The sequence below is a fragment of the Oncorhynchus mykiss genome, chromosome 14 (assembly GCF_013265735.2).
Source record: "Oncorhynchus mykiss isolate Arlee chromosome 14, USDA_OmykA_1.1, whole genome shotgun sequence".
Classification (NCBI taxonomy): domain Eukaryota; kingdom Metazoa; phylum Chordata; class Actinopteri; order Salmoniformes; family Salmonidae; genus Oncorhynchus; species Oncorhynchus mykiss.
Window position 1 is genome coordinate 6928042 of NC_048578.1, and position 25206 is coordinate 6953247.

Genomic DNA, 25206 nt, shown 5'->3' on the forward strand with positions numbered 1-25206 from the left:
CTGTCCCTGACGACCTCTCTCCAGCCCCACCAGACCCCACACACCTGTCAGCTCCACCCTGTTTTCTCCTTGTGAGTCGCAAGGTGTCTACCTCCCTACTGTTATCAGGTCAAGGTGATAACGTATCACAGTGCGCACACACACACACACACACACACACACACACACACAGTTTTGTACAGCTAACCTTGTGTGGACACACAATTCAGTCCCTTTCAAAATCCTATTTTTCCTAATCCCTCAACTTTTACCTAACCTTAACCCATACTCTTACCCTAACCTTAACCCTAACCCAAACCTTAATCTAAAACCTAACCTTAACCCTAAACCTAGCCCTAGCTCCTAACCCTAACCCTAAACCTAACCCCATCTCCTAATCCTAACCCTAAAACTAACCCGAGCTCCTAGCCCTAACACGTAACACAATTCTAACCCTAACACGAATTCTAACATTAACCCTAAACCCCCTAGAAATAGCATTTGACCTTCTGGGAACTAACAAAATGTCCCTAGTTGGTCAAATATTAGTTGGTTTTCTATTCTTGTGGAATAGTTAAACATGTCCACACGCGTGCACACGCACGCACACACACACACACACACACACACACACACACACACGTAATCTCCTTGGTTGCATTCCACATAAACTTTTTTAGCAAAGACATTTCAGCCTCCAACTTCTCTTTGTCAAAGAACATTTGAAGATTTTTCGTTAGTCAACACAGCCACTTCCTTTGCCCCAGATAAACCACATGATAAATCAGCTGCTCACTCAGCTACTGTAAATAGTGGAAACTTTTTTGAAGTGTTTTTATTTATTTATTTTATTCCACCTTTAAATCCAAATCAAATCAAATGTTATTTGTCACATACACATGGTTAGCAGATGTTAATGCGAGTGTAGCGAAATGCTTGTGCTTCTAGTTCCGACAATGCAGAAATAACCAACAAGTAATCTAGCTAACAATTCCAAAACTACTACCTTATATCAATCCCAGAACAACATCAAAGGACCTTATGAAGATGCTGGAGGAAACAGGTACAAAAGTATCAGTTAAACAAGTCCGATATCGACATAACCTGAAATACCGCTCAGCAAGGAAGAAGACACTGCTTCAAAACCATCATAAAAAAAGCCAAAGCCAGGTTTGCAACTGCACATGGGGACAAAGATCGTACTTTATGGAGAAATGTCCTCTGGTCTGATGAAACAAAAATAGAACTGTTTGGCCATAATGACCACCGTTATGTTTGGAGGAAAAAGGAGGAGGCTTGCAACCCGAAGAACACCATTCCAACCGTGAAGCATGGGGGTGGCAGCATCATGTTTTGGGGGTGCTTTGCTGCAGGAGGGACTGGTGCACTTCACAAAATAGATGGCATCATGAGTTAGGAAAATTATGTGGATATATTGAAGAAACATCTCAAGACATCAACTAAAGCTTGGTCGCAAATGGGTCTTCCAAATGGACAATGAGCAAAATGGCTTAAGGACAACAAAGTCAAGGTATTGGAGTGGCCATCACAAAGCCCTGACCTCAATCCTATAGAACGTTTGTGGGCAGAACTGAAAAAGCGTGTGCGAGCATGGATGCCTACACACCTGACTCAGTTACACCAGCTCTGTCAGGAGGAATGGGCCAACATTCACCCAACTTATTGTGGGAAGCTTGTGGAAGGCTACCCGAAATGTTTGCCCCAAGTTAAACTGTTTAAAGGCAATGCTACCAAATACTAATTGAGTGTATGTAAACTTCTGACTGACTGGGAATGTGATGAAAGAAATAAAAGCTGAAATAAATCATTCTTTCAACTATTATTCTGACATTTCACATTCTTAAAATAAAGTGGTGATCCTAACTGTGTCACGTTCTGACCTTAGTTCCTTTGTGATGTCTTTGTTTTAGTATGGTCAGGGCGTGAGTTGGGTGGTCAGTCTATGTTCTTTTTTCTATGATTTGGTATTTCTGTGTTTGTCCTGGTATGGTTCTCAATCAGAGGCAGCTGTCAATTGTTGTCCCTGATTGAGAACCATACTTAGGCAGCCTGTTTTCACCCTTGAGTTGTGGGTTATTTTTCTGTTTAGTGTGGGTTGCACTTGACGGAGCTGTTTCGGTTGTGCTGTTTGTTTCTTAGTTTGATAGTGTTCCGTTTAAATAAATAACATGAACAGGTACCACACTGCGCTTTGGTCCTCACCTTCTTCCACCGACGACCGTTACAAACTGACCTAAGACAGGGAGTGTTCACTAGGTTTAAATGTCAGGAATTGTGAAAAACTGAGTTTAAATGTATTTGGCTAAGGTGTATGTAAACTTCTGACTTCAACTGTATATACATTGTGACACACTATTCCCAGTCTGAGTTCTAACACGATTGCAAAAATATACATACGGTATGCAACACACACTGAACAAAAAGGTTTGAATGCACAGATCGTTTTTGTGGGGCTGTTACGGATACAGTTATCCTGTGTGTGTGTGTATCCTGTGTGTGTTTCTTTTCTCTCCTTCTCCCCTCACAGGTGAAAATCATTACTCCCCAATCAGTCAACAATCAACCCATCAATCAGAAGACACACCTCCTCCTGTTTCCTACCCAATCACAGTTCCTTTCCCTTGGTTTAAAAACCCCATCAGTTGTTTGCTCTAGAGCTCAATCTCTTTGTAAATGCCATGTATGTAGATCTCTGTGTTTCACTCGCTTTTTGTTTGTGCACCTCCATAGCACTTTGTCATCCCCTGTGAGTATTGTTATGGTGTTTGTTTGTTGCTGGTGGGAAAAGGGGGAAACCAAGACAAGTCGCCCATGGGCATACACTACCCCGTAGGTGAACTTTGTTAAATACACTAGTTAGAACTGGGCGGACCACCCACTGTATTTTTGGTTAGTTAGTTAGCTGTTGTTAAAGTAGGCTAGTCTAGCTTGGGTGTTTTTGTATACTTATTGTTTCTTTCCTTGGGTCCAGCTCAGCTCATTTTCCTGCTCCCCCCATTACCGTGTGGTTATAAATAAACCCTGAGTTTGACGGTATTATTTCAGTTGTCGTGGTTATTTCAATTATAATTTGAATGAGTTATGTTACGGGTCTCATTACCATCCCCCCCTAGACTGTCGGGCCAAAAGGGATTTGAAAACAGGGGCGTTTGAGTTGTGTATTTAGGGTTGCAGGGGACATTGATTTGTTTAATTGAGTGGGAAGGACTAATTATGAATCCATTATAATTTATAAATTAATGTGCGTTAGTGTGTTTGTGTGTAGTACTGGGGCTGTTTTCCAGCAGCTCTGCAAACATGCACCCAGACATTTCGAATGCTCAGGCAGAACAGCACAATCGTTCCAATTCACGCACCTATCAATATAACGTGTTGTCATCGCGACTTCCTCACTAAACACAAATACTGCGTTTGTAAAGGATTTGGAGTGTGTTGGAGAGTGCCCCCTGTCTGTAAAAATAAATGACAAAAATTACATTGTGCCGTCTGGTTTGCTAAATATAAGGAATTTGATGTGTAGCATTTACTTTTACTTTGTACTTTTCCTCAAGTATGACAATTGAATACTTTTTTCCATCACTTTACTTAAGTACATTTAAAACCAGAAACTTTTAGAATTTTACAGAATTCATATTTTACTGGGTGTCTTTCACTTTTGTCATTTTCTATGAAGGTATCTTTACTTTTACTCAAGAATGACAATTGAGTACTCCCCCCCCCCCCCCCCCCCACCGCTGGTCTTCTGATATAGCATCTCTCCATTCTGTTCCCACAGGATCATGTAAGTAATGGACCATGGATGCTTGCTGTGGCGAACCGAGCATGCTGTGGACTGTGCATGAGAGAGGTCTCTTGAATGAAATCGGGTGTGTTATACAGAAATCAATTTGACCACATTTGGATAGTTTTATATCATAGACAATCAATTATTATGTTATCAACTCAAATTTTGAAAAATAAAAGTTCATTTGTGTGGGTTTGTTCAGTTCTCATGTTTCTAAAAAGCAAACACTTGCTTGTAGTGTGCAACTACTGTGTGTATAGTTATGACCTCTTGTAAAATGTAACGTATACTACCCTCTTGTGGATAAGTGAGGCAACTACACGCTACACATCAATTTTACAGTCCCATCACTCATAATGAGAGATTGGTGTTGCAGTAGTAAGCTACACCTAGCCTCCTATTGCCTATTGACTCCGTGCAGCGGAACAGAATTGTTAGCTCCCAGATGGTTTACCAAGATTAGGCTACATCCACAGTGGGAGTGGACTGGCACAAGCTGTTCTAGATGCAGGGCTGGCTACATCACTCTGTCTGGTCACTCCATCACACACACAAAGGAGCAGAAAGAGGAGAGAGAAGAGAAGCTTGTGTTTTTTAGGAGCACTGCCCAAGCAGGAGCTGAAACATGTTGCCAAGTATCTGTTGTGTTTTATATCGAACATAGTTGGCATATGGAAAAAAATGTATTTCAGATAGGCTGCCAACAAGTTAGTAAGATCATTTGCCACTTTAGACTAAACTATTGCCTTACATAGTACACTCACGCTGCCCATTGAACACTCATTGAGAACAGGTTCATCGTTCGGACTACACAAGGGGCTATTTAGAACCTAAAAGTTCCCCAGAGGAGAACCCTTTGAAGAACCCTTTTTGGTTCCAGATAGAACCCTCTACACAACGGGCAAAAATAGTTCTACCTGGAAACAACAAAGGTTCTACCTGGAACTAAAAAGGGTTCTCCTGTAGGGACAGTCGAATAACCTTTTGGAACCCTTTTTTCTAAGAGTGAGGTCACATAGAGAGCTACAGCTAGTGAACAGGCCTCTACATTAACAACTACTGAGACGGTTATCCCATGACAGCTGAGAAGAGAAAGTGAAGAGGAAGGAAGGAGAGGGGGAGGAGTTATCTGCTTTCATACACAGACAAAAAAAACGCAGAAGTGAGAGGTAGAGCGGAGAACGTATCTCAGACACCCAGAGAAAGAGTGTAAGGGAGAGAGGTGGCGAGAGAGAAAAGAAAGGCAGTCATGGCTCCTTGGATGACGACCACAACGGAGCGATATGGCGTAGGTGAGTAACCCACACGCACCTGTGCAGTCTTAAGTGTGTATGTGTGTATGTGCTTGTGTGTGTTTGCTTGCTAGCTTGCAGAGGGTGATCTCCGATCGCCCTCACTTCCTCCTTGACAGGAAGTGGGCAGACCTCAGGTAACTGACTCTAACATTCTGACTGTCTGCACAGACATGATAGAGGGAGATGAGGTCGAGATCACTGATAGACCTCCATGTTCAGAGAAACAAAATGGGTGCTTAGAGTGCTTCAGTGGCTGCATCAGACAGTGACTTTGTGACATGACTGTCAGGAATCACTTGACACACATGATAGCATGCCCTGGCATGTTTCCTAATCAGAAAGACTGATTCTATCACTGTCACTTTTCATAAACATAAACATATTGATCTTCAGAGCAGGGTTTGTATTTGCTGCAGTAGTTCTACAATGCATTAGAACAGTGATGGGCCCCACAGGCTTTTGTTTAACTCTCAGGAACTGAGAGTTAGAATAGTAGACAACTGCTGATGCACAACCAAATGTTTTTCATTTCACCTTGCGTATTCTACTATTCTAACTCTCAACAGTAAATTGAGCTCCCGAATGAGTTTAAAATTTAAAAAAAAAAATGTGTTAGTTCGTCTAAACGTGTAGAAATCATGGTCGAATTACAGACTGAAGCAACCCATTGATTTTGTTAGTCGAACATTTCTCTCCACCCCATGGCAAAATGAGTAGAATTGCATGAAGTGAGTTATAAAATCAAAAATCTTCTCTCCGCCTAGGGCTGTCATGGTAACCTTACCGTCAGTCATGAGTCATGACCCGCAGTCCAATTCCCGGTGACCATTGTTCAAGGTAATCCCATCCCAAACTGCGTAAATTAATGGAGCTGATGGGTAGCCTACCAAATTTACTAAAGGCCCTCGCTAATGGCCTGGTACTCAGCACTCTATTGTCCCTCTAATCACTCTCTAAACACTTCCTGATTGAATTTGAACAATCTGAATGATGAGTACAAATTGTGATGGGAGTAACAGGTCCTGTTCCGAAATGGACACGCGAAAGCGCCGGACCCAATATGTATAAATAAACAGTTTTAACTCGTTCCGAAAGTACCTAAAGGACAACCAGACCCGTCACCTTATTGACCCGGTCTGATCCGAGTGAGGGAAGCAGCAGAAAAGCCAATTGTTTTTCTACTTTGGAGCTATGGAGAAAAGAGAGGGAGAGAGAGAGGCACAGAGCGACAAGCTGTAGGCTATGGGGAGGTGGAGTCTGTGCAGTGTGTGTGTGTGAATGTATGTGTAAGACAGAGCACTGGAGCAGGCACAGTGGGAGAGACTGCAACCGCTGTTAACTCATGCCAGACTAACTTCTTGCTAGTTATTTATTACTCCATCCGATTACATAGTACCTGTCTTGACTGCGTCACACTGAGAGAAACTAGCTAACTGCATTGCTGCGCTTCTCACCATCCTAGAGTTAACCTACACGTGACAACAACTCCATTCAGATTATAGCCTAATTAGCAGCTTTTGGTCCTTGCGGCCTTTCTTTCACATTTCACTTTCAATTCTGTCATCTTCCATTGATTAGATATACCATAACTTGCTTGGTATACAAGATCACTCTTAGAAAATAGGATTCCAAAAGGGTTCTTCGGCAGTCCCCATAGGAGAACCCTTTCTGGTTCCAGGTAGAACTCTTTTTGGTTCCATGTAGAATCCTCTCTGTCAAGGGTTCTACATGAAACTCAAAAGGGTTCTACCTGGAACCAAAAGGGGTTCTTCAAGAGGGTTATCCTATTGGGATAGCTGGAAAACCCTTTTAAGTTCGAGATAGCACCTGTTTTTCTAAGAGTGCAGAGCAGAAATGCAATGGTCTCTCTCTCCGCTGGAAGCACAAGGGTCAGAGTGCATGCCTTTCTCGCCACGTTTTCCAAACCATCAGTATAACGTCACACTATGCAGTTCATATGTTTACATTTGTCCTAAGACATTCCCAGGTTTATAGTTCTACCACAACCAAATAAATAATTCATGTTATTGTGATGGTGTAGGCTATATTAAATTGATTTATTCAACTCCCCCCTCCCCCCAAAGGCTTGCACCAGCAAGCGTGTATGCGTGGAAAGCCTGGAGATGCTAAACATGTTTAGGTTCATTAACAGTCAATTACCGTGAGACCGGCAGCATTTGCATGACAATTACCAGCTGGCAAAATGTCATGACCGCCACAGCCCTATAGTCTCCGTCCCAATGGCAAAATGTGTAGAATTGCAGCAAACTTGCTTTAAGACTGCAACATTTTCTCTACATCTCAGGGCAAGATGTGTAGAATTGCAGGAAATGAATTCTAAAATTGATAAATCTTCTTTTGTGTTCGATTGAAAACACAGGAAGTGTAGAAGGGAGGAAGTAACATGAGGTTTCTGGCTGTCACAAATAGAGCAGCGGTACAGTGGGCGTGAGTAGGTTTCCATTTCTAGCATCATGTGTACACAGACCTGTAAAACACCAGAACAATGGAAGACAGTGTACAACCATATTATTACTGATGGACAATAACGTTTTTTTTTTGGGGGGGGGGGGGGGGTATAACTATTGCTATTGGACATGTTAAAGAAGGCACACAATTCTTGACATAGTCATACAAACATATATCCTCTTTTCTTTTTGTAATCTGAACAAGCACATATACACTGAGTATATACACTGTCTTCATACACACAGGGAACTGTTGAGCGTGAAAACCGCAGCGTTGCAGGTCTTGGCATTTACTACCAGGCCCCGCTCAAAGGCACTGAAGTCTTTTCTCTTGCCCATTCACTCTCTGAATGGCACACATACACAATCCATGTCTCAGTTGTCTCAAGGCTTCAAAATCCTTCTTTAACCTGTAATCCCCTTCATCTACACAGAATGAAGTGGATTTAACAAGTGACATCAATAAGGGATCATAGCTTTCACCTGGATTCGCCTGGTCAGTCTATGTCAGGGAAAGAGCAGGCGTTCTTAATGTTTTGTACAGTCAGCGTATACGCTTGTTCCCCAGCAAGCAAAACAAAAATCGAACATACCCTCCCCCGAACAAGGAACGTTGATTGTTTTTGTTGGGTTTAAAGTGTGGTAAACAAAAGCTAATGGTTCGTTTCGGTTCGGTTTCTGCTCTCTTACTGGTGTGACATTCATTGGCCATCTCTCTGTGTCTCCCCTAGTAACATGGAATTTCATTGGCCTTGGGGTGAAGCAGCTGTCTCTGGAGGTTGGGGACACAGTCCACATCCAGGAGACCTGCGATGGTGAGGGAGCTGACTGGGAATGTTGTGGTTTGACTGGGAATAATGTGTGTGTCTGGATGTCATTATTTTAGCTGATTACTACTAAGACAGTTTTACAGTGTGTGTAGGTGTGTGTGCTGTGACTGGATGTGATATGTGTATGTCCTGTGACTGTGCCCTTTGTTCCCTGGTTGCAGGCTGGTATAAAGGCTACCTAGTCAGGAACAAGGATCGACAGGTAAGACAACACCTGGACAGGTTAAGACAGGGTAGATGCGTTGGGTGAAAGTGCATACTATTTTGGCGAGGAAGTGAGCAAATAGGATTTCTGTGTACTCTCTCCCTCACTCTTTATGTCTGTCCTTTCTCCCCGCTCTCTACCTCTCTCCCCCCATACCTTCACAGGGAGCATTCCCGGCCAGCATAGTGCAGCTGAGGAAGGTCATCATTGAAAAGCAAGGGTGAGTGGTGTGTGTGTGTGTGTGTATGTGTGCGTCTGTGTGCGTGTGTGTGTGTGTGTCAGTAATATATGGTTTTAATTCCACAGGGACCAGGAGGTGGTGTTGTCAGCAGAGATGCCCCTAGTGAAGGAGGTGACCACCACTCTGAGGGAGTGGGGAAGCATCTGGAAACAACTCTATGTGGTAAACACCTCAACACTCTTTGTGTGTGTGTGTGTGTGTGTGTGTGTGTGTGTGTGTGTGTGTGTGTGTGTACGTGCACATGTACATGTACAGATCTTAAATTAAGGATCTTAATTTGAGCCAGGTTGCTCCATCAGGAAAATAATCAGCAACAGGAAATTGAAATTATTCTGACATTAGTTTGACATAGTCTGACATTTCGAAGTGGAAATTACAAACTTTACAAGCTGTTTTAAACCTTGAATATACTACAAGTTTGCATTTCCTGTTGTGCAGGAAAATATGCAGTATCAAAAGAGTGATCAAATTAAGATCCCACATCTGTACGTGTGTGTGTGTGTGTGTCTGTGTGCATGGTGTGTGTGTGTAACCATTTGTCTTTCTGTGTAGACCAATAAGAAGAAGCGTGTGGTGCAGGTCCAACGGCTGATGTGGGATCTGATGGAATGGCGTTCCCAGCTCCTGTCTGGCACGCTGCCTAGCGACGAGTTCAAGGAGCTCAAACAGAAAGTCACCTCCAAAATTGACTATGGCAACAAGTATGGCCCATAGACTCTAACAGAACTACACTCTTAGAATGAGTGGTGACTCGAGAAACCCTGGAGTTCCTCAAGGAACCATTACTATTCAATGGATAATATTTTCACCTTTGGTTACTTAAGGGGGTTCTTGGAAGAACATGTAATGGTTCATTGTAGCAATGGGTTCCTCTGGAGTGGAGGCATGGCTTAGCAGGGGCATGGCTTTAAGATATATATTTTTTTGGCCACCCGTTAGAGTAAATGTCATTCCTGTTCATCTGTTCTGTTGTATTGTCATCACATGTTAAGGTTGAACACTGACAGTTTTGTAGCTTCAGGGCGGTTACATGCACACAGTAATGCAATTATTGTTGACAGTCCGATTAAAATAATATTTTGATTAAATAATTGACATGCTAATAATTCTGTTTACATGGACACATCTGAAATCAGGCTACCTGATTGGCACTCTGATAAATGCAGAAAAATTGCCAATCAAAATAAACGCTCTACCACAGGGAACATATTATTTTTGCAGAGCGTATTTGATTCTGAGTTCGGACATATGAAGTTTGTATTTGAAAACGACTTCTAAGAAGCGTACATTCAGTTGTTCCCGGACACACTTCCCTCACACTAAAGAGGGAGGCTCGCTCGGCTGGTGCTAGCACATGATCAAATACACAGCTGGAACGCCGCTTACGATGTCTACATGTTAATCACTTGAAAGATAGCTCCGAAAAACCAGTGGTTTTAATCGGCATATGATTACTTCGGTTATGACCTTCATGCCGATTAAGATAAGCAGAGTATGGCGTTTACATGACTGTTACCCTCATTGACTGTGTTTACGTGCACACTAATCATTCGATACTAAACAGATTATAGCAGTAGGCAGATTATGCAATAGAGGTGTATGAGCTCCTCAAGAGCCTGTGCAAATCCCAAAGTTGAAATAGTTACCACTTTATGACTGTATGTAATCAGCATCGTTAATATTATTGATATTATATGTAATATGCATAAGTATTCAAGGAACATTTTCATTTCCAGTGTACAAACTTGAAGATGAATGACATTTTACAGCCGACCAAAAATAAATATCTGAAAAGCCATACTTCCAATTAACCATGCCTCCAATCTGATAGGCTGTCACCTCTACAATATATTATTAAAAAGGTTCATAACTGAACCCCTTCCATCACAGAAAGGTTTTTCTGAGGGGTTCCTCAAGGAATCTTTCTCAACTGGAAAAGTTCCGCCTGTGTGGCAACCCAAAAGGTTATTCCAGGCACCTTTACTTCTAGGAGTGCACATTATCACTAAAATAGATTATTCTCATTTGGGAAAGTTTCCATCTCTGCATCTGTCTGAGTGATAAACATTTCGCTTTCTCCATCTGCTCCTTCTCCTCCTCCTACCTCCATCCTCCACCTCCTCCTTCTTCTTCCTCCTCCCTGTCCCCTCCAGGATCTTGGAGTTGGACCTGGTGGTGCGGGATGTGAATGGGAACATGCTGGACCCAGAGAACGCCAGCGTGATCAGCCTGTTCAGAGCCCACCAAGACGCCACCACCAAGATCAACGAACGCATCAAAGAGGAACAGGTCAGGTTTGAACAAACCTATCACAATGATCAATCTCAGCGCTGTAGGTTCACGGGGCTGTTATTCAGATATTTGCAATTTTCACAACTGGAATTATGGGCGCAGTAGCTGGTGGTGTGTTTTGATGAATAAACAAATTGTTGTTGAGTTGAGGCTTGGGCCCTCACTGGGCAATCAGAACATGCCCCATGGCTGAGTATATGGTTGCTTCAAGTTGGGTATTTATTTGTTAAATGTATTGCATTGTCAGTTAGTCTATTATAGCCTATTTCGTTAAATAGCCTGCACCATATTTACTAAATATGATGAATATATTTGCAGTCCGCATAATTTCACTACTTCAATATGAAAATACATTCTTAAACATAGACTATAGTATTTGCACTGATGCAGAGGCTAAGCCTACTGTAAATTGCAGTCTGGACATGCCAAACATGGTCAATAAGCTAGAAGATTAAATTCACTGTGCTTTTGATAAGGCCTAAAAAGACTGATCAACTACTTGTTTTAAATAGGCTACAGATGTAAGATCTCATTTTGAGCCAGTTTGCTAAAGCAGGGAAATAATCCTGAAGCAACTATTATGTGGATTAGGATTAATGGACATTTGTGTAAGGGCAAATCAAGTCTGAAATTTCAAAGTAGAAATGACAAGCTTCAGAAGCCTTTTTAAACCTCAAATACACTACAAGTTTTATATTTCCTGCATTGCAACAGGGCGATCAAATTAAGATCCTACATCTGCATGTCTGTTAAACAGTTACAGGCACCATTATTGCTCCCCATGGACTTATAGTACAGAGAAGGCCATTAGGAATATGGAATATGAACTATGGAATTTATATTATGGAGAGTTTTACGCAGATCCAAACTTTTCACCGGAGCTAGATAAAGATCCAATATAAAGAGAAAGGGGGCATGTCCACTCACCTTTCTACTGCTCGCAAATGTAATGTTTATAAACATTTGCACTTCTCCAGATTGCATTGCATTCGAGCCATGACATGGGCAGTAAATATTTGGTTATTAATCAAATTAAACAAAAAAACAGTCCATATTTTTTTAAACCAACAACAATATTTCTAAGTAGGATCGGGTCAGAAACATGATACATTAAATCGCTTCTCTCGTTCCATGGCACTGTGGGGCCTAAATGTCTTTACGCATAACATTCGCACGTCTATATAAAATTCTAGGCTCCTATCAATTGTATCGTTGCCAAAGTGCAAGGCTGATTCTAAAAAAAACCTGCCATTGATATGGCATTATAGGATGACTGAATAGGAGCGCGAGTCTTCGGTAATCGGACAAGGGGCACTCATCGAACATGGGGATGAATAACCTACCTGAACAATCGAAATGAAGTATACAGGTATGTGAATTGTGAATAAGGGAAAAGTACGAGGGCAAAAACCTCTAAAATATTTCAAAACATTCTCAGTAGACCATTCTCGGTAGACCATTACTCATAGACTACTTGGGTAATTTTTATTAATTTTTATTTGACCTTTTAATGGACACGGATAAAAAAGACATGCGATGCCGCTAAACCAGCCTTGATTAAGGGGAGGGTGGGCTACGCTTGGTTTTTAATCAAATTAAATACAATGGGTGGGGAACCAATCGTTTTTTATGGTTCTAAATATGATATTCACCTGCACAAAAGGCCCATCTCTCTTCCATTGGTACTGTGCATCATGGCTGAATAGGCTGCGCTTCCGCTCTCAAATCCATGCCATTATCAACTGGGCTACGGTTAAATCCTGCTTTTTGTGGGTCTTAAAACTTCCTATTAGCGCTGCATAAAATGGTGGTTTGCGCATGTTTTTAAGGACACACCTCAAATATTTCCACCCCTCCCACCTCAGCACAAGGGAGCTGACGCTAGACAGGTAAATTGGCAAACCTGGCGTTAGAGCTGGAAAATGCCAGTGCACCCGTTTTTACATTACGAAATGTCAAACTAACATGCATTTGACACGTGCGCCTCCTTAGCCATAGCCGAAAATAGAGCCCAGAGAGTAAGGGAGAAAGAAAGACCGAGAATAAGGGAAAGTGGGGTCAGGGTTGAAGAGGTGGAGTTACAGAGATGGGGAGAAAAGTGTGGATGAAGTAAGATTGAGAGAGTTGAGAAAGTAGCGATAAAGAGAATACAAAGAAGACATTGGTCAGGCACCAGATATGATAACCAAGAGTGTAGGCATAGTCAACAAGCCCCTTACATTTAAGTATATCTCTCACCCTCTCTCTCTCTCGCCCTCTCTCTCTCTCTCTCTCTGTCTCTCTCTCTCTCTCTCTCTCTCTCTCTCTCTCTCTCTCTCTCCTGTAGTCCAACGTTCAGACGGGCCACTCGGTAATCTCGGCCCGGATCCAGTCCTCTCCCACTCACAGCCTCTATGTCTTCGTCCGGAACTTCGTCTGTCGGATCGGAGAAGATTCTGAACTCTTCATGTCCCTATACGACCCCAACAAACAGACCATCATCAGGTCTCTATCTAAACATCCCTCTATCCAGTTCTCTTTTTACATCCATCTTGTGCTTCGGTCACCCTTCCTCCCTCTGCCTCTATTTATTTCTCTCTCCTCTCTCTCTCCTCACTCTCTTCCTCCTCTTACCCCACTTTCCATATGTTTTTATTCCTGTACTGTGGTGTACTGTACTGTGGTGTACTGTACTGTGGTGTACTGTGCTGTACTGTACTGTGGTGTACTGTACTGTACTGTACTGTAGCGTAGCACTTGTCATAGAATGCTGCATATAGAAAGGCAGTTTGACTGACACCAGTGATGATGATGGATACCTGCCTCTCTCATCCTCACTACTTTTCTCTTCCTCTCCTCCTCTTATTCCCATGTCACCCTGTTCTCAATATGGTTGCAGTCTCATGTACTGTACATCCTATTTCATTATGAACATAGTAATGCAGAACATAGAGGAGCAGAGCTTGACTAACAGCTAATGGCGACAGCTGTCTATCACTGTCAAACAGACCCATCTATACTCCTCTCCCTCCTTTCTCATCCAGACCAGAGTCAAACTGTGTCAAACTGTGACAGGGATCTTTTTGGAAGGTGTGGGCTTTGGATGGCTCGGCAACATTTCCCCAATGTACATGCAGAGCAGATTGATAGAAAGTCAGCGTCAGTCTCTGCTGGACAAGAAAAGTTATAGTTAGGAGAAGCATTTTTTTGGAAGAGCTGAAAGCAATGGATTAGCAATTATTTTTGTCTATGTCCCAAAAATGGTTTTAACACGTGCATTCAATGCATTTAGATTCTTATTGAGGGTTTATTACGTGTTTATAAGACATGTCCTGTTAACCCTTTCCATGCCCCCCCCCCCTCCAGTGAGAACTACCTGATCCGTTGGACCAGTAAAGGCTTTCCTAAAGACGTTGACATGCTGAACAACCTGAAGGTTGTCTTTACAGTAAGTCACCACTAGGGAGCACTGTTTGATGCCAAAATGATATCCCGAATCCCAAGTTACCGAGGTGGCCACCATGGTATCGTTTAGGTCAGTGGTTCTCAACTGGTTTTGCCTCGGGACCCCCATGTTATTTAGATTTCTCCTCCCTCATACCCCTCCAGGACCTGGGGAATAAGGATTTGAACAGAGACAAGATCTACCTGATCTGTCAGATAGTGAGAGTGGGTCGTATGGAACTGAAAGAGACTGGCACCAAGAAGTGTACCCTGGGCCTCCGCAGGCCCTTTGGAGTGGCAGGTAGGTACTAGTGTATGGCATAGGGTAGTGGGCAGTGTTAACAAGATTTTGAATTGGCATCCACTGATAGTGGTCACGGCTTGACACACAGTACATTCATATTTTGTACTCGGTGGATCACAGAAAATGTAAAAGAGGCAATTATTTTCTTCTTCTCTGCAGTGATGGACATCAGTGACATCATCAAAGGAAAGATAGAGTGTGACGAGGAGAAGCAGTATTTCATCCCGTTCGTTCCGTGAGTCCTGCCTCCTTCTCCCTGTCCGCCTCTCTCCCCCCATCCCTACCTAGTTTAGTCATTGTAATGTAGTTGAAATGTTTGTGTGTGTGTTTACAGGGTTGTGGCAGAGAATGACTTCCTCCACTCCCTGCTGAACAAGGTGACAGCATCGCGGGGAGACAGTGGAGGACAAGGTAGTGCACACCCCACAGAGTAGCCCAAACGACCCCTTCATGGCTGATGTCTCTACTGACTGTTGTGGTTATTACTGAATGGACTCTTCACACTATTCCATGGACTGTATTGTCAACGCTTGACCCCTTCCTCCCTCCAGGTCTGTGGGTGACGATGAAGGCCCTGGTGGGTGACATCGTCCAGATCCGTAAGGAGTACCCTCACCTGGTGGACCGCAGCACGGTGGTGGCCCGTAAACTGGGCTTCCCAGAGATCATCATGCCGGGGGACATCCGCAACGACATCTACTTGACTCTGTGTACTGGGGACTTTGACAAGTACAACAAGACCACCCAGAAAAACATGGAGGTCATCATGATGGTGTGTGACGAGGAGGGCAAGGCTGTGCCGGTGAGTTGGGCAGGACACGGGGTGTGTGTGTGTGTGTGTGTGTGTGTCACACCAAATATAAAAACTCTGTCACACAAATAGAACATCTCCTCACACTAACAATATTACACCCAAGGCCATCTGGAAGTAGCCAAGAAGGGATACTGTTTCAGCACTGTATCATACTTTGTATTTCATATGTCATCTGCTGTTTGGGGTTGTTGGGTTCGATGTATCTAGATGGATGGGAGTTAGTTGAATTGATTGTCGTCACTCTCTTTCTGTCATCTCTTTCTGTCGTCTCTCTCTTTCTGTCATCTCTCTTTCTGTCATCTCTCTCTCTGTTGTCTCTCTCTTTCTATCATCTCTTTTTCTATCGTCTCTTTCTGTCATCTCTCTTTCTGTCGTCTCTCTCTGTTGTCTCTCTCTTTCTATCATCTCTTTTTCTGTCGTCTCTTTCTGTCATCTCTCTTTCTGTCGTCTCTCTCTGTTGTGTCTCTTTCTGTCATCTCTTTTTCTGTCGTCTCTTTCTGCCATCTCTCTCTTTCTGTTGTCTCTTTCTGCCATCTCTCTCTGTTGTCTCTCTCTGTTGTCTCTCTCTTTCTGTCGTCTCTCTGTTGTCTCTCTCTTTCTGTCGTCTCTCTCTTTCTGTCGTCTCTTTCTGCCATCTCTCTCTCTGTCGTCTCTCTCTGTTGGCTCTCTCTTTCTGTCGTCTCTCTCTGTTGTCTCTCTCTTTCTGTCATCTCTCTTTCTGTTGTCTCTGTTGTCTCTCTCTTTCTGTCATCTCTTTTCTGTCGTCTCTTTCTGTCATCTCTCTCTTTCTGTCGTCTCTCTTTCTGTCTGTCCTGTAGAACTCTATCTGTCTGGGAGCCGGGGATCGGCCGCTGAACGAGTACAGATCTGTCATCTACTACCAGGTCAAACAACCACGCTGGATGGAGACGTTCAAGGTCAGCGTGTGTGTATGCATGCATGCGCTGTTGTATGCTTGTGCATGTTGATCAACTGTTGCCCTCTGTGTATACTACTATGCATAGTCTGTTTAATACGTGGTATTGTAGGGCCCTGGTTTTGTGCATTCATGTGACATAGCAAGATTTCATCCTGTATTTTGAGCCTCTTCCAGAAAGGAGAATTACACCAAAAATGAAATCAATTGTCTGATGATGGTGCTGGACCATCTGACATAAAAAGAAACTGGAAGGTTTGAGGAAAAGGTTTTAAATAAAGGTTCAAATCCAGGCATGTCACATGATTGCGCGAAACACAGGGCCGTAATAGGAGATGTAATGTTGTCCTACTGTAGGTGGCCATCCCTCTGGAGGAGATGCATAGGAGCCACCTGCGCTTCATGTTCAGACACCGCTCCTCTCAGGAGTGTGAGTACACCCAACTCTGGCCTCCCATATATCCTCCCATTGCTTCCTTACTTTCTTAACCGCTGAGCTGATTGGACTGGAGGGGTGAAAGCAATGTGACAGGGGGCATTGCGTACCTCTACTAAATAAATGACCTTAGGTCTGTCTCTCCCCCGTCGTCTCTCTTTCTGTAGCCAAGGATAAGAGTGAGAAGAACTTTGCCATGGCGTTTGTTCATCTGATGAAGGCGGATGGAACAGTGCTGCAGGATGGACTTCATGAATTGGTTGTCTTCAAGGTCAGAACTGAATCAACTCTGATTCACACAACTATTCCCAGTCAAATAGCCAAGGGAACTGAATTATTATTGATTCACAGCTGAAAGAACTGGAGAATTGAATCACGTCTGAGTCATAGCCAAATCACCAGGGACACTGAGTGATTATCAATTCACAACTGACTGAATAGGCTAAACTAAGTCATTGGAGATTCCCTGACAAATGAACTGGAATTATTGATTAAGCGCTCACTCCCAAACTAAACTGTGGCCTCTACTCCCCTCCCCCCCCCTCTCTTTCTTAGGGGGACAGTAAGAGGATGGAGGATGTGAACTCGTACCTGTCCCAGCCCTCTACGCGAAACCAGGGTGACGTTCCAAAGGGGGGGACACTGAGTCGCAGCAGTGTAGGAGTCCTGTCTGTCAGCTCCAGAGACAGCTTCACCGTCTCAACCCTCGTCTGCTCCACCAAACTCACCCAGAACGGTGTGTGTGTATGTGTGTATGTGTGTGTGTGTGTGTGGTGGGTGGGGCGACGACGACTCAGAACAGACTGAGTATGTTCTAGATTAGAACAATGTGGGAGGGATGTCATAGTTTTGTCCTACACACACACACACACACACACACACACACACACACACACACACACACACACGCTTCCCCCATACACAGTGATGGTCTTGCCATACAGGTGCTGTGTAACAGCTGTTGGTGAGGAAGACAGTCCATCATTGAAATGATCACTGTGCTGCAGTATTAATCACCAGTCCAGATGCAAGTGCTTATACATTTTTTTTAAACACAAACACAGGCACGCAAGGACACACACACACAAACACACAAACACACACACACACACACACACACACACACACACACACACACACACACACACACACACACACACACAGCGTCATGCTGGGTAAAAGTTTTATACATGAAGGCCATTGAAATGTTCTCCTAGTGAGCAGTTTTAATTCAAAACAACACGTTTGATTAACAAACAAGCTGTACAATATTGTCAAACCAGCATTTGCCAATTGTTTTTGTTAACCATACCTTATAAATGTCACGAAGTGTTTACAGCTAATCAAATCGCTAATATCGCTAGCTAGTTCAACTTTGGCAGCTAGCTATATTAGCAATGTTGCTAACTTTCTTCTCTTTGAAAGACATTAGAGATCTATTATTCACTTAGCGAATGCAAAGTACCTGGGCCAAGCGGTTGCTTCCGCTGAGTGTATGGATAGGAAAGATTTCAAGAATGGGGTGCATGGTTTGCTCCACCCCACAGGCACTTAGGGGGCTTACTTTTTATGCCCCATCAGTGGAGGTTGGCGAGGCATGGGTCGTGGCGAGGCATGGGTCGTGGCCAGTCCTGAACCTATTGAGGGTGGACCATTCCTTCCTGGGGAGGTGGAAACCAGGGGCCTGTGGTGAGGGGGTACTGATTGGGTGCTTATTTGTCAGGTCGAGTGACTCCCATTCTTGTGTCCACTTTTGTTGAAGTCGTCAGTGGGTGGGTCTTTCCAAATGGTCTTTCCTGCGGGGAGGCGTATCTTTGGTTGGTTGAGGAGCTCCTCGCGGAGCTGTAGGTGTGGGACGTTGCAGACTTTTTCAATCGTTTTGTGGGTAGTTTCGAGTCTCCAGATATGTGGAAGGGGGGATGTTTGCCAGGACAGGGAGCCAGGGTAGTAGGGTGGATCGTAGTGTTCCATAGTGGCATTTGTTTGTGTGTGTGTGTGTGTGCGTGTGTGTGTGTGCGTGTGTGTGCGTGACGACCTTGACCAAACAGATGCACAAGTAGAGAATGAGATTGCTAGTGCTGAGGTATGAAGGGTGGTGGTAGCGGAGCCCCATGTTCAGCCCTGCTTTGTAAAAAAACAGGTGTAGACTAACAGTGAAATGCTTAACGTGAACTAACTCACTTTTGTACATCGCACTGGTCCGTACGATTGACTTTATTTTAGCAACCAAAAAAACGTAATGCTTCCAGATCAACTGTAATATCAATACCATTGTAAAGCACAATTTCTCCCCTTTCTAACAAAATAAATAACTAGGCCTTCATGATGCCCATCTCTGCATGATTAGATAAGACAGTTGCTTTATGTGTGCTGTACGTTACGCCATGACACGTCACGCTGTAACGTACAGCGTCGGAGGGGTCCGTTTTTTAAAACTTTTCTCCAATACTATCGGACCATTATCATGTCAATCAACGCTTGAAAAGAAACGTAGTTCACACCCCCGATTTTGATGTCAACACAGTCACTACAATCCCATTGAGAGTGTAGCTACACAATGAGTAAAAAATAAGATGGGGTACCGGTATCGAGTCAATGTGCAGGGGTACGAGGTAATTAAGGTAGCTACTGTATGGATCTATACTGTAGGTAGGGGTAAGTGACTAGGCAACAGGATAGGTCTAAATGCATATTCCCATGGAACTGAGATCAAATTATTGGCATGCAAATGCAGTTGGGATGTTTCAGCACTAAAACGAGAAGTAGCCTGCTATTATCCACGATTGACAGATGGCGCATTTTGAAATGAGGAATGCCCAATTTAGTGTTTGAGGGTTTTAAAATGAGAAACATTTATTGAGACAGTATCTTTGGGCGTAGGCAGGCATTGCATGTGAAGGATGCATGTGATGCATATTCTAAAAAGACAATAGGCTACTTCCTCCGGTACAAACTGTGATTGAGAATTTTTTTTTTTTTAAATGTGGGCGATCCGGCACCATACAAAACAGCACTACACCACTGCAGCCAACTGGAGTTCCTGTGCTTCGGTTATTAGGCTTCAAGCCCCCAGAACAACGGATGATTGATTCAATGATTGTTGCGGGTGTGCTGGCCGGGTTTACCGTGAATCAAGGACAGGAAGGTGGATGGATAGATTGATGTTTTTTTGTCTTCTTCTTTCTCCTGCTCAGTGGGTTTGCTGGGCCTACTGAAGTGGAGGACTCGTCCTGAGCTCCTCAAAGAAAACCTGGAGAAACTCAAGATCATCGACGGAGAGCAGGTTGTCAAGGTGTGTGTTGTTCGTGTGTGTTATTTGGGTTTGTGTGTGTTTGTTTGTTTGTTTGTGTGTGTGTGTGTGTCATCTTATGGACTCATCTCCCCTCCCTGTGTAGTTTCTCCAGGACACTCTGGATGCTCTGTTCACCATCATGATGGAACACTCCCAGACTGACGACTATGACATCCTAGTGTTCGATGCCCTGGTGAGTGTGTGCGTGTGTGTGTGTTCTTGTCTCTGTCTGGTATTCTCTGTCACTGTTCTTATCTCTGTCTGTCAGTCTGTCGATCTCTGTCCTTATGGCTCTGTCATTCTCCTTCGGAATAGACATGTCTTCCTGCTTGTTGCTTGTCTGTGTGTCATTTTGCCAGTGAGGCACATCTCTCTCTCTCTCTCTCTCTCTCTCTCTCTCTCTCTTCTCTTCTCTTCTCTTCTCTTCTCTTCTCTTCTCTCTCTCTCTCTCTCTCTCTCTCTCTCTCTCTCTCTCTCTCTCTCTCTCTCTCTCTCTCTCTCTCTCTCTCTCTCTCTCTCTCTCTCTCTCTCTCTCTCTCTCTCTCTCTCTCTCTCTCTCTCTCTCTCTCTCTCTCTCTCTCTCTCTCTCTCTCTCTCTCCTTCTCTTCTCTTTCTCTTTCTCTTTCTCTCTCCTCTCTCTCTATTCAAGGGGCTTTATTGGCATGGGAAACATGTGTTAACATTGCCAAAGCAAGTGAGGTGGATAATATACAAAAGTGAAATAAACAATAAAAATTAACAGTAAACATTACACATACAGAACTTTCAAAACAATAAAGACATTACAAATGTCATATATATATATATATATACAGTGTTGTAACAATGTAGTCTCTCTCTCTCTCTCTCTCAGATCTATATCATTGGCCTGATAGCAGACAGGAAGTTCCAGCATTTCAACACGGTGTTGGAGGCCTACATTAAACAGCACTTCAGCGCCACGCTGGCATACAAGTCAGTACTACTTCCTGTGTCCAACCCCTCCTCTTCCCCTCCGCCTGTCTGCCAGTCTCACTGTCTCTCAGAGGCAGCCTCAGGAGTGGCTGAACTCCTCTTTCACATTGATAGTCAGACTGTGGAGGTAAAGCAGCAGGCCCTATCGATAACGACTCCTCATGCCACACTCATAGTGACATTTCCACAGGACATGACGTGCACATTGATTTTCCACTGTTGACTGACAGTGCATATACAGTATGTCATCATTATCACAATGGTTCCACGTGATGGTAGGCCAGATGGTGGTGCTGGGTTCAGGTGAAGGGTCACTATTGAAGAAGCTGTGCTGATGCTGGGTGTAGTGCATTAATTGTATGTCATTGTGAATGCTGTGTGCCTGTAGGCCATTGAGTAATTAGCTAGAACGGCTCATAGGACCTGTGCCTGTAGGTTTGCAGTAGAAGTCAATGGACGGATAAGCCAATGGACGGATAAGCCAGGATAAGGTGGATTACTAGACCGTGGTACTTTACTCAAGGCTGGCCAGAATACTTGGCTCACTGAGTCTTAACTTCAACTTTACCTTCGCCTCTCTGCTACTCAATTCGATTTCAATTGCGTTATTGGCATGACGTGCCAAGGCAACATGTACTCTCTCTCTCTCATTCTCACTTTATCCCTCTCTCGTTCCCTCTTGACGTCTCTCCCCGTCGCTCTCAAAATCGCGCACTCCACCTCTCCCTCTCCTCTCTCTCCATGCTCTCAATCTATCTCTCCCCGCCCTCGTCCCTCGCCCCCCCCCCCCATCTTGCTCTCCCCGCCCTCGTCCCTCTCCCCCCCATCTCGCTCTCCCCGCCCTCGTCCCTCTCGCCCCCATCTCACTCTCCCCGCACTCGTCCCTCGCCCCCCCATCTCGCTCTCCCCGCCCTCATCCCTCGCCCCCCCATCTCGCTCTCTCCGCCCTCGTCCCTCTCGCCCCCCATCTCACTCTCCCCGCACTCGTCCCTCGCCCCCCCATCTCGCTCTCCCCGCCCTCATCCCTCGCCCCCCCATCTCGCTCTCCCCGCCCTCGTCCCTCTCGCCCCCATCTCACTTTCCCCGCCCTCGTCCCTCGCCCCCCCCCCATCTTGCTCTCCCCGCCCTCGTCCCTCTCCCCCCCATCTCGCTCTCCCCGCCCTCGTCCCTCTCGCCCCCATCTCACTCTCCCCGCACTCGTCCCTCGCCCCCCCATCTCGCTCTCCCCGCCCTCATCCCTCGCCCCCCCATCTCGCTCTCCCCGCCCTCGTCCCTCTCGCCCCCATCTCACTCTCCCCGCACTCGTCCCTCGCCCCCCCATCTCGCTCTCCCCGCCCTCATCCCTCGCCCCCCCATCTCGCTCTCCCCGCCCTCGTCCCTCTCGCCCCCATCTCACTCTCCCCGCCCTCATCCCTCGCCCCCCCATCTCGCTCTCCCCGCCCTCGTCCCTCTCGCCCCCCATCTCACTCTCCCCGCCCTCATCCCTCGCCCCCCCATCTCGCTCTCCCCGCCCTCGTCCCTCTCGCCCCCATCTCACTTTCCCCGCCCTCATCCCTCGCCCCCCATCTCACTCTCCCCGCCCTCGTCCCTCACCCCCCCATCTCGCTCTCCCCGCCCTCGTCCCTCGCCCCCCCATCTCGCTCTCCCCGCCCTCATCCCTCTCCCCCCCATCTCGCTCTCCCCGCCCTCATCCCTCGCCCCCCATGTCACTCTCCCCGCCCTCGTCCCTCTCCCCCCCATCTTGCTCTCCCCGCCCTCGTCCCTCTCGCCCCCATCTCACTCTCCCCGCACTCGTCCCTCGCCCCCCCATCTCGCTCTCCCCGCCCTCGTCCCTCGCCCCCCCATCTCGCTCTCCCCGCCCTCGTCCCTCTCGCCCCCCCATCTCGCTCTCCCCACCCTCGTCCCTCACCCCCCCATCTCGCTCTCCCCGCCCTCGTCCCTCGCCCCCCCATCTCGCTCTCCCCGCCCTCATCCCTCTCCCCCCCATCTCGCTCTCCCCGCCCTCATCCCTCGCCCCCCATCTCACTCTCCCCGCCCTCGTCCCTCTCCCCCCCATCTTGCTCTCCCCGCCCTCGTCCCTCTCGCCCCCATCTCACTCTCCCCGCACTCGTCCCTCGCCCCCCCATCTCGCTCTCCCCGCCCTCGTCCCTCGCCCCCCCATCTCGCTCTCCCCGCCCTCGTCCCTCTCGCCCCCCCATCTCGCTCTCCCCGCCCTCATCCCTCGCCCCCCCATCTCGCTCTCCCCGCCCTCATCCCTCGCCCCCCCATCTCGCTCTCCCCGCCCTCGTCCCTCTCGCCCCCATCTCACTCTCCCCGCACTCGTCCCTCATCCCTCTCCCCCCCATCTCGCTCTCCCCGCCCTCATCCCTCGCCCCCATCTCACTCTCCCCGCCCTCGTCCCTCTCCCCCCCATCTCGCTCTCCCCGCCCTCGTCCCTCTCGCCCCCATCTCACTCTCCCCGCACTCGTCCCTCGCCCCCCCATCTCGCTCTCCTCGCCCTCATCCCTCGCCCCCCCCATCTCGCTCTCCCCGCCCTCGTCCCTCTCGCCCCCCATCTCACTCTCCCCGCACTCGTCCCTCGCCCCCCCATCTCACTCTCCCCGCCCTCGTCCCTCGCCCCCCCATCTCGCTCTCCCCGCCCTCGTCCCTCGCCCCCCCATCTCGCTCTCTCCACCCTCGTCCCTCTCGCCCCCATCTCACTCTCCCCGCACTCGTCCCTCGCCCCCCCCATCTCGCTCTCCCCGCCCTCATCCCTCGCCCCCCCATCTCGCTCTCCCCGCCCTCGTCCCTCTCGCCCCCCATCTCACTCTCCCCGCACTCGTCCCTCGCCCCCCAATCTCGCTCTCCCCGCCCTCATCCCTCGCCCCCCCATCTCGCTCTCCCCGCCCTCGTCCCTCTCGCCCCCCATCTCACTCTCCCCGCACTCGTCCCTCGCCCCCCATCTCGCTCTCCCCGCCCTCATCCCTCGCCCCCCCATCTCGCTCTCCCCGCCCTCGTCCCTCTCGCCCCCATCTCACTCTCCCCGCCCTCGTCCCTCTCGCCCCCCATCTCACTCTCCCCGCACTCGTCCCTCGCCCCCCATATCGCTCTCCCCGCCCTCGTCCCTCGCCCCCCCATCTCGCTCTCCCCGCCCTCGTCCCTCTCCCCCCCATCTCGCTCTCCCTGCCCTCGTCCCTCTCCCCCCCCATCTCGCTCTCCCTGCCCTCGTCCCTCGCCCCCCCATCTTGCTCTCCCCGCCCTCGTCCCTCTCCCCCCATCTCGCTCTCCCTGCCCTCGTCCCTCTCCCCCCCATCTCGCTCTCCCCGCCCTCATCCCTCGCCCCCCATCTCACTCTCCCCGCCCTCGTCCCTCTCCCCCCATCTCGCTCTCCCCGCCTTCGTCCCTCTCGCCCCCATCTCACTCTCCCCGCACTCGTCCCTCGCCCCCCCATCTCGCTCTCCCCGCCCTCATCCCTCGCCCCCCCATCTCGCTCTCCCCGCCCTCGTCCCTCTCGCCCCCCATCTCGCTCTCCCCGCACTCGTCCCTCATCTCGCTCTCCCCGCCCTCATCCCTCGCCCCCCCATCTCACTCTCCCCGCCCTCGTCCCTCGCCCCCCCCATCTCGCTCTCCCCGCCCTCGTCCCTCACCCCCCCATCTCGCTCTCCCCGCCCTCGTCCCTCGCCCCCCCCATCTCGCTCTCCAATCTGTGTTAAAACAGGATTCTCCCTACTTTTTATTGAACCTTCATTTATCCAGATTAGTCTCATTAAGATAAAATCGTTTGTTTCAAGAGAGACCTGGTCCAACCAAGACAGCAGCAGGGGGGAACAATGTTTCAGACAAATATCAGATGCACTAACAACTTACAGACAGAGACACACCATAAAATAAAATGTATAGTGTATGTTTTGACATAGACACACATACAATTCAATTACAAAAAACATACATCATAGATAGAAAAACGTCTAGC

The 25206-nt window shown here is 46.9% G+C and overlaps 2 protein-coding genes across 3 annotated transcripts in view; both read left to right on the plus strand.

Annotated features, from left to right (window-relative positions):
- The first annotated feature begins 5018 nt into the window (after nt 1-5018).
- dock2 (dedicator of cyto-kinesis 2) lies at nt 5019-9869 on the plus strand. Its single transcript, NM_001165140.1, is given in 6 exon segments — nt 5019-5076; nt 8279-8362; nt 8539-8579; nt 8747-8802; nt 8889-8985; nt 9376-9869. Coding segments are annotated over 6 exon segments (483 nt in total). The 5' UTR covers nt 5019-5033; the 3' UTR covers nt 9538-9869.
- A 2499-nt stretch (nt 9870-12368) lies between these two features.
- LOC110488657 (dedicator of cytokinesis protein 2) overlaps nt 12369-25206 on the plus strand; it is a 141584-nt gene continuing 128746 nt past the window's right edge. Inside the window, exons 1-14 of one of the 2 annotated variants that reach the window (XM_036942766.1) lie at nt 12369-12484; nt 13442-13599; nt 14461-14542; nt 14704-14839; nt 15002-15077; nt 15177-15253; nt 15394-15644; nt 16475-16573; nt 16930-17002; nt 17176-17279; nt 17564-17744; nt 20203-20300; nt 20404-20493; nt 21154-21254. In XM_036942766.1, coding sequence (XP_036798661.1) covers nt 13562-13599; nt 14461-14542; nt 14704-14839; nt 15002-15077; nt 15177-15253; nt 15394-15644; nt 16475-16573; nt 16930-17002; nt 17176-17279; nt 17564-17744; nt 20203-20300; nt 20404-20493; nt 21154-21254 — 1406 coding nt within the window. In that variant the 5' untranslated portion in view covers nt 12369-12484; nt 13442-13561. Of the gene's footprint in view, nt 12485-13075; nt 13225-13441; nt 13600-14460; nt 14543-14703; nt 14840-15001; nt 15078-15176; nt 15254-15393; nt 15645-16474; nt 16574-16929; nt 17003-17175; nt 17280-17563; nt 17745-20202; nt 20301-20403; nt 20494-21153; nt 21255-25206 lie in introns of those variants that run through there. The other variant, XM_036942765.1, reaches the window with a different exon arrangement.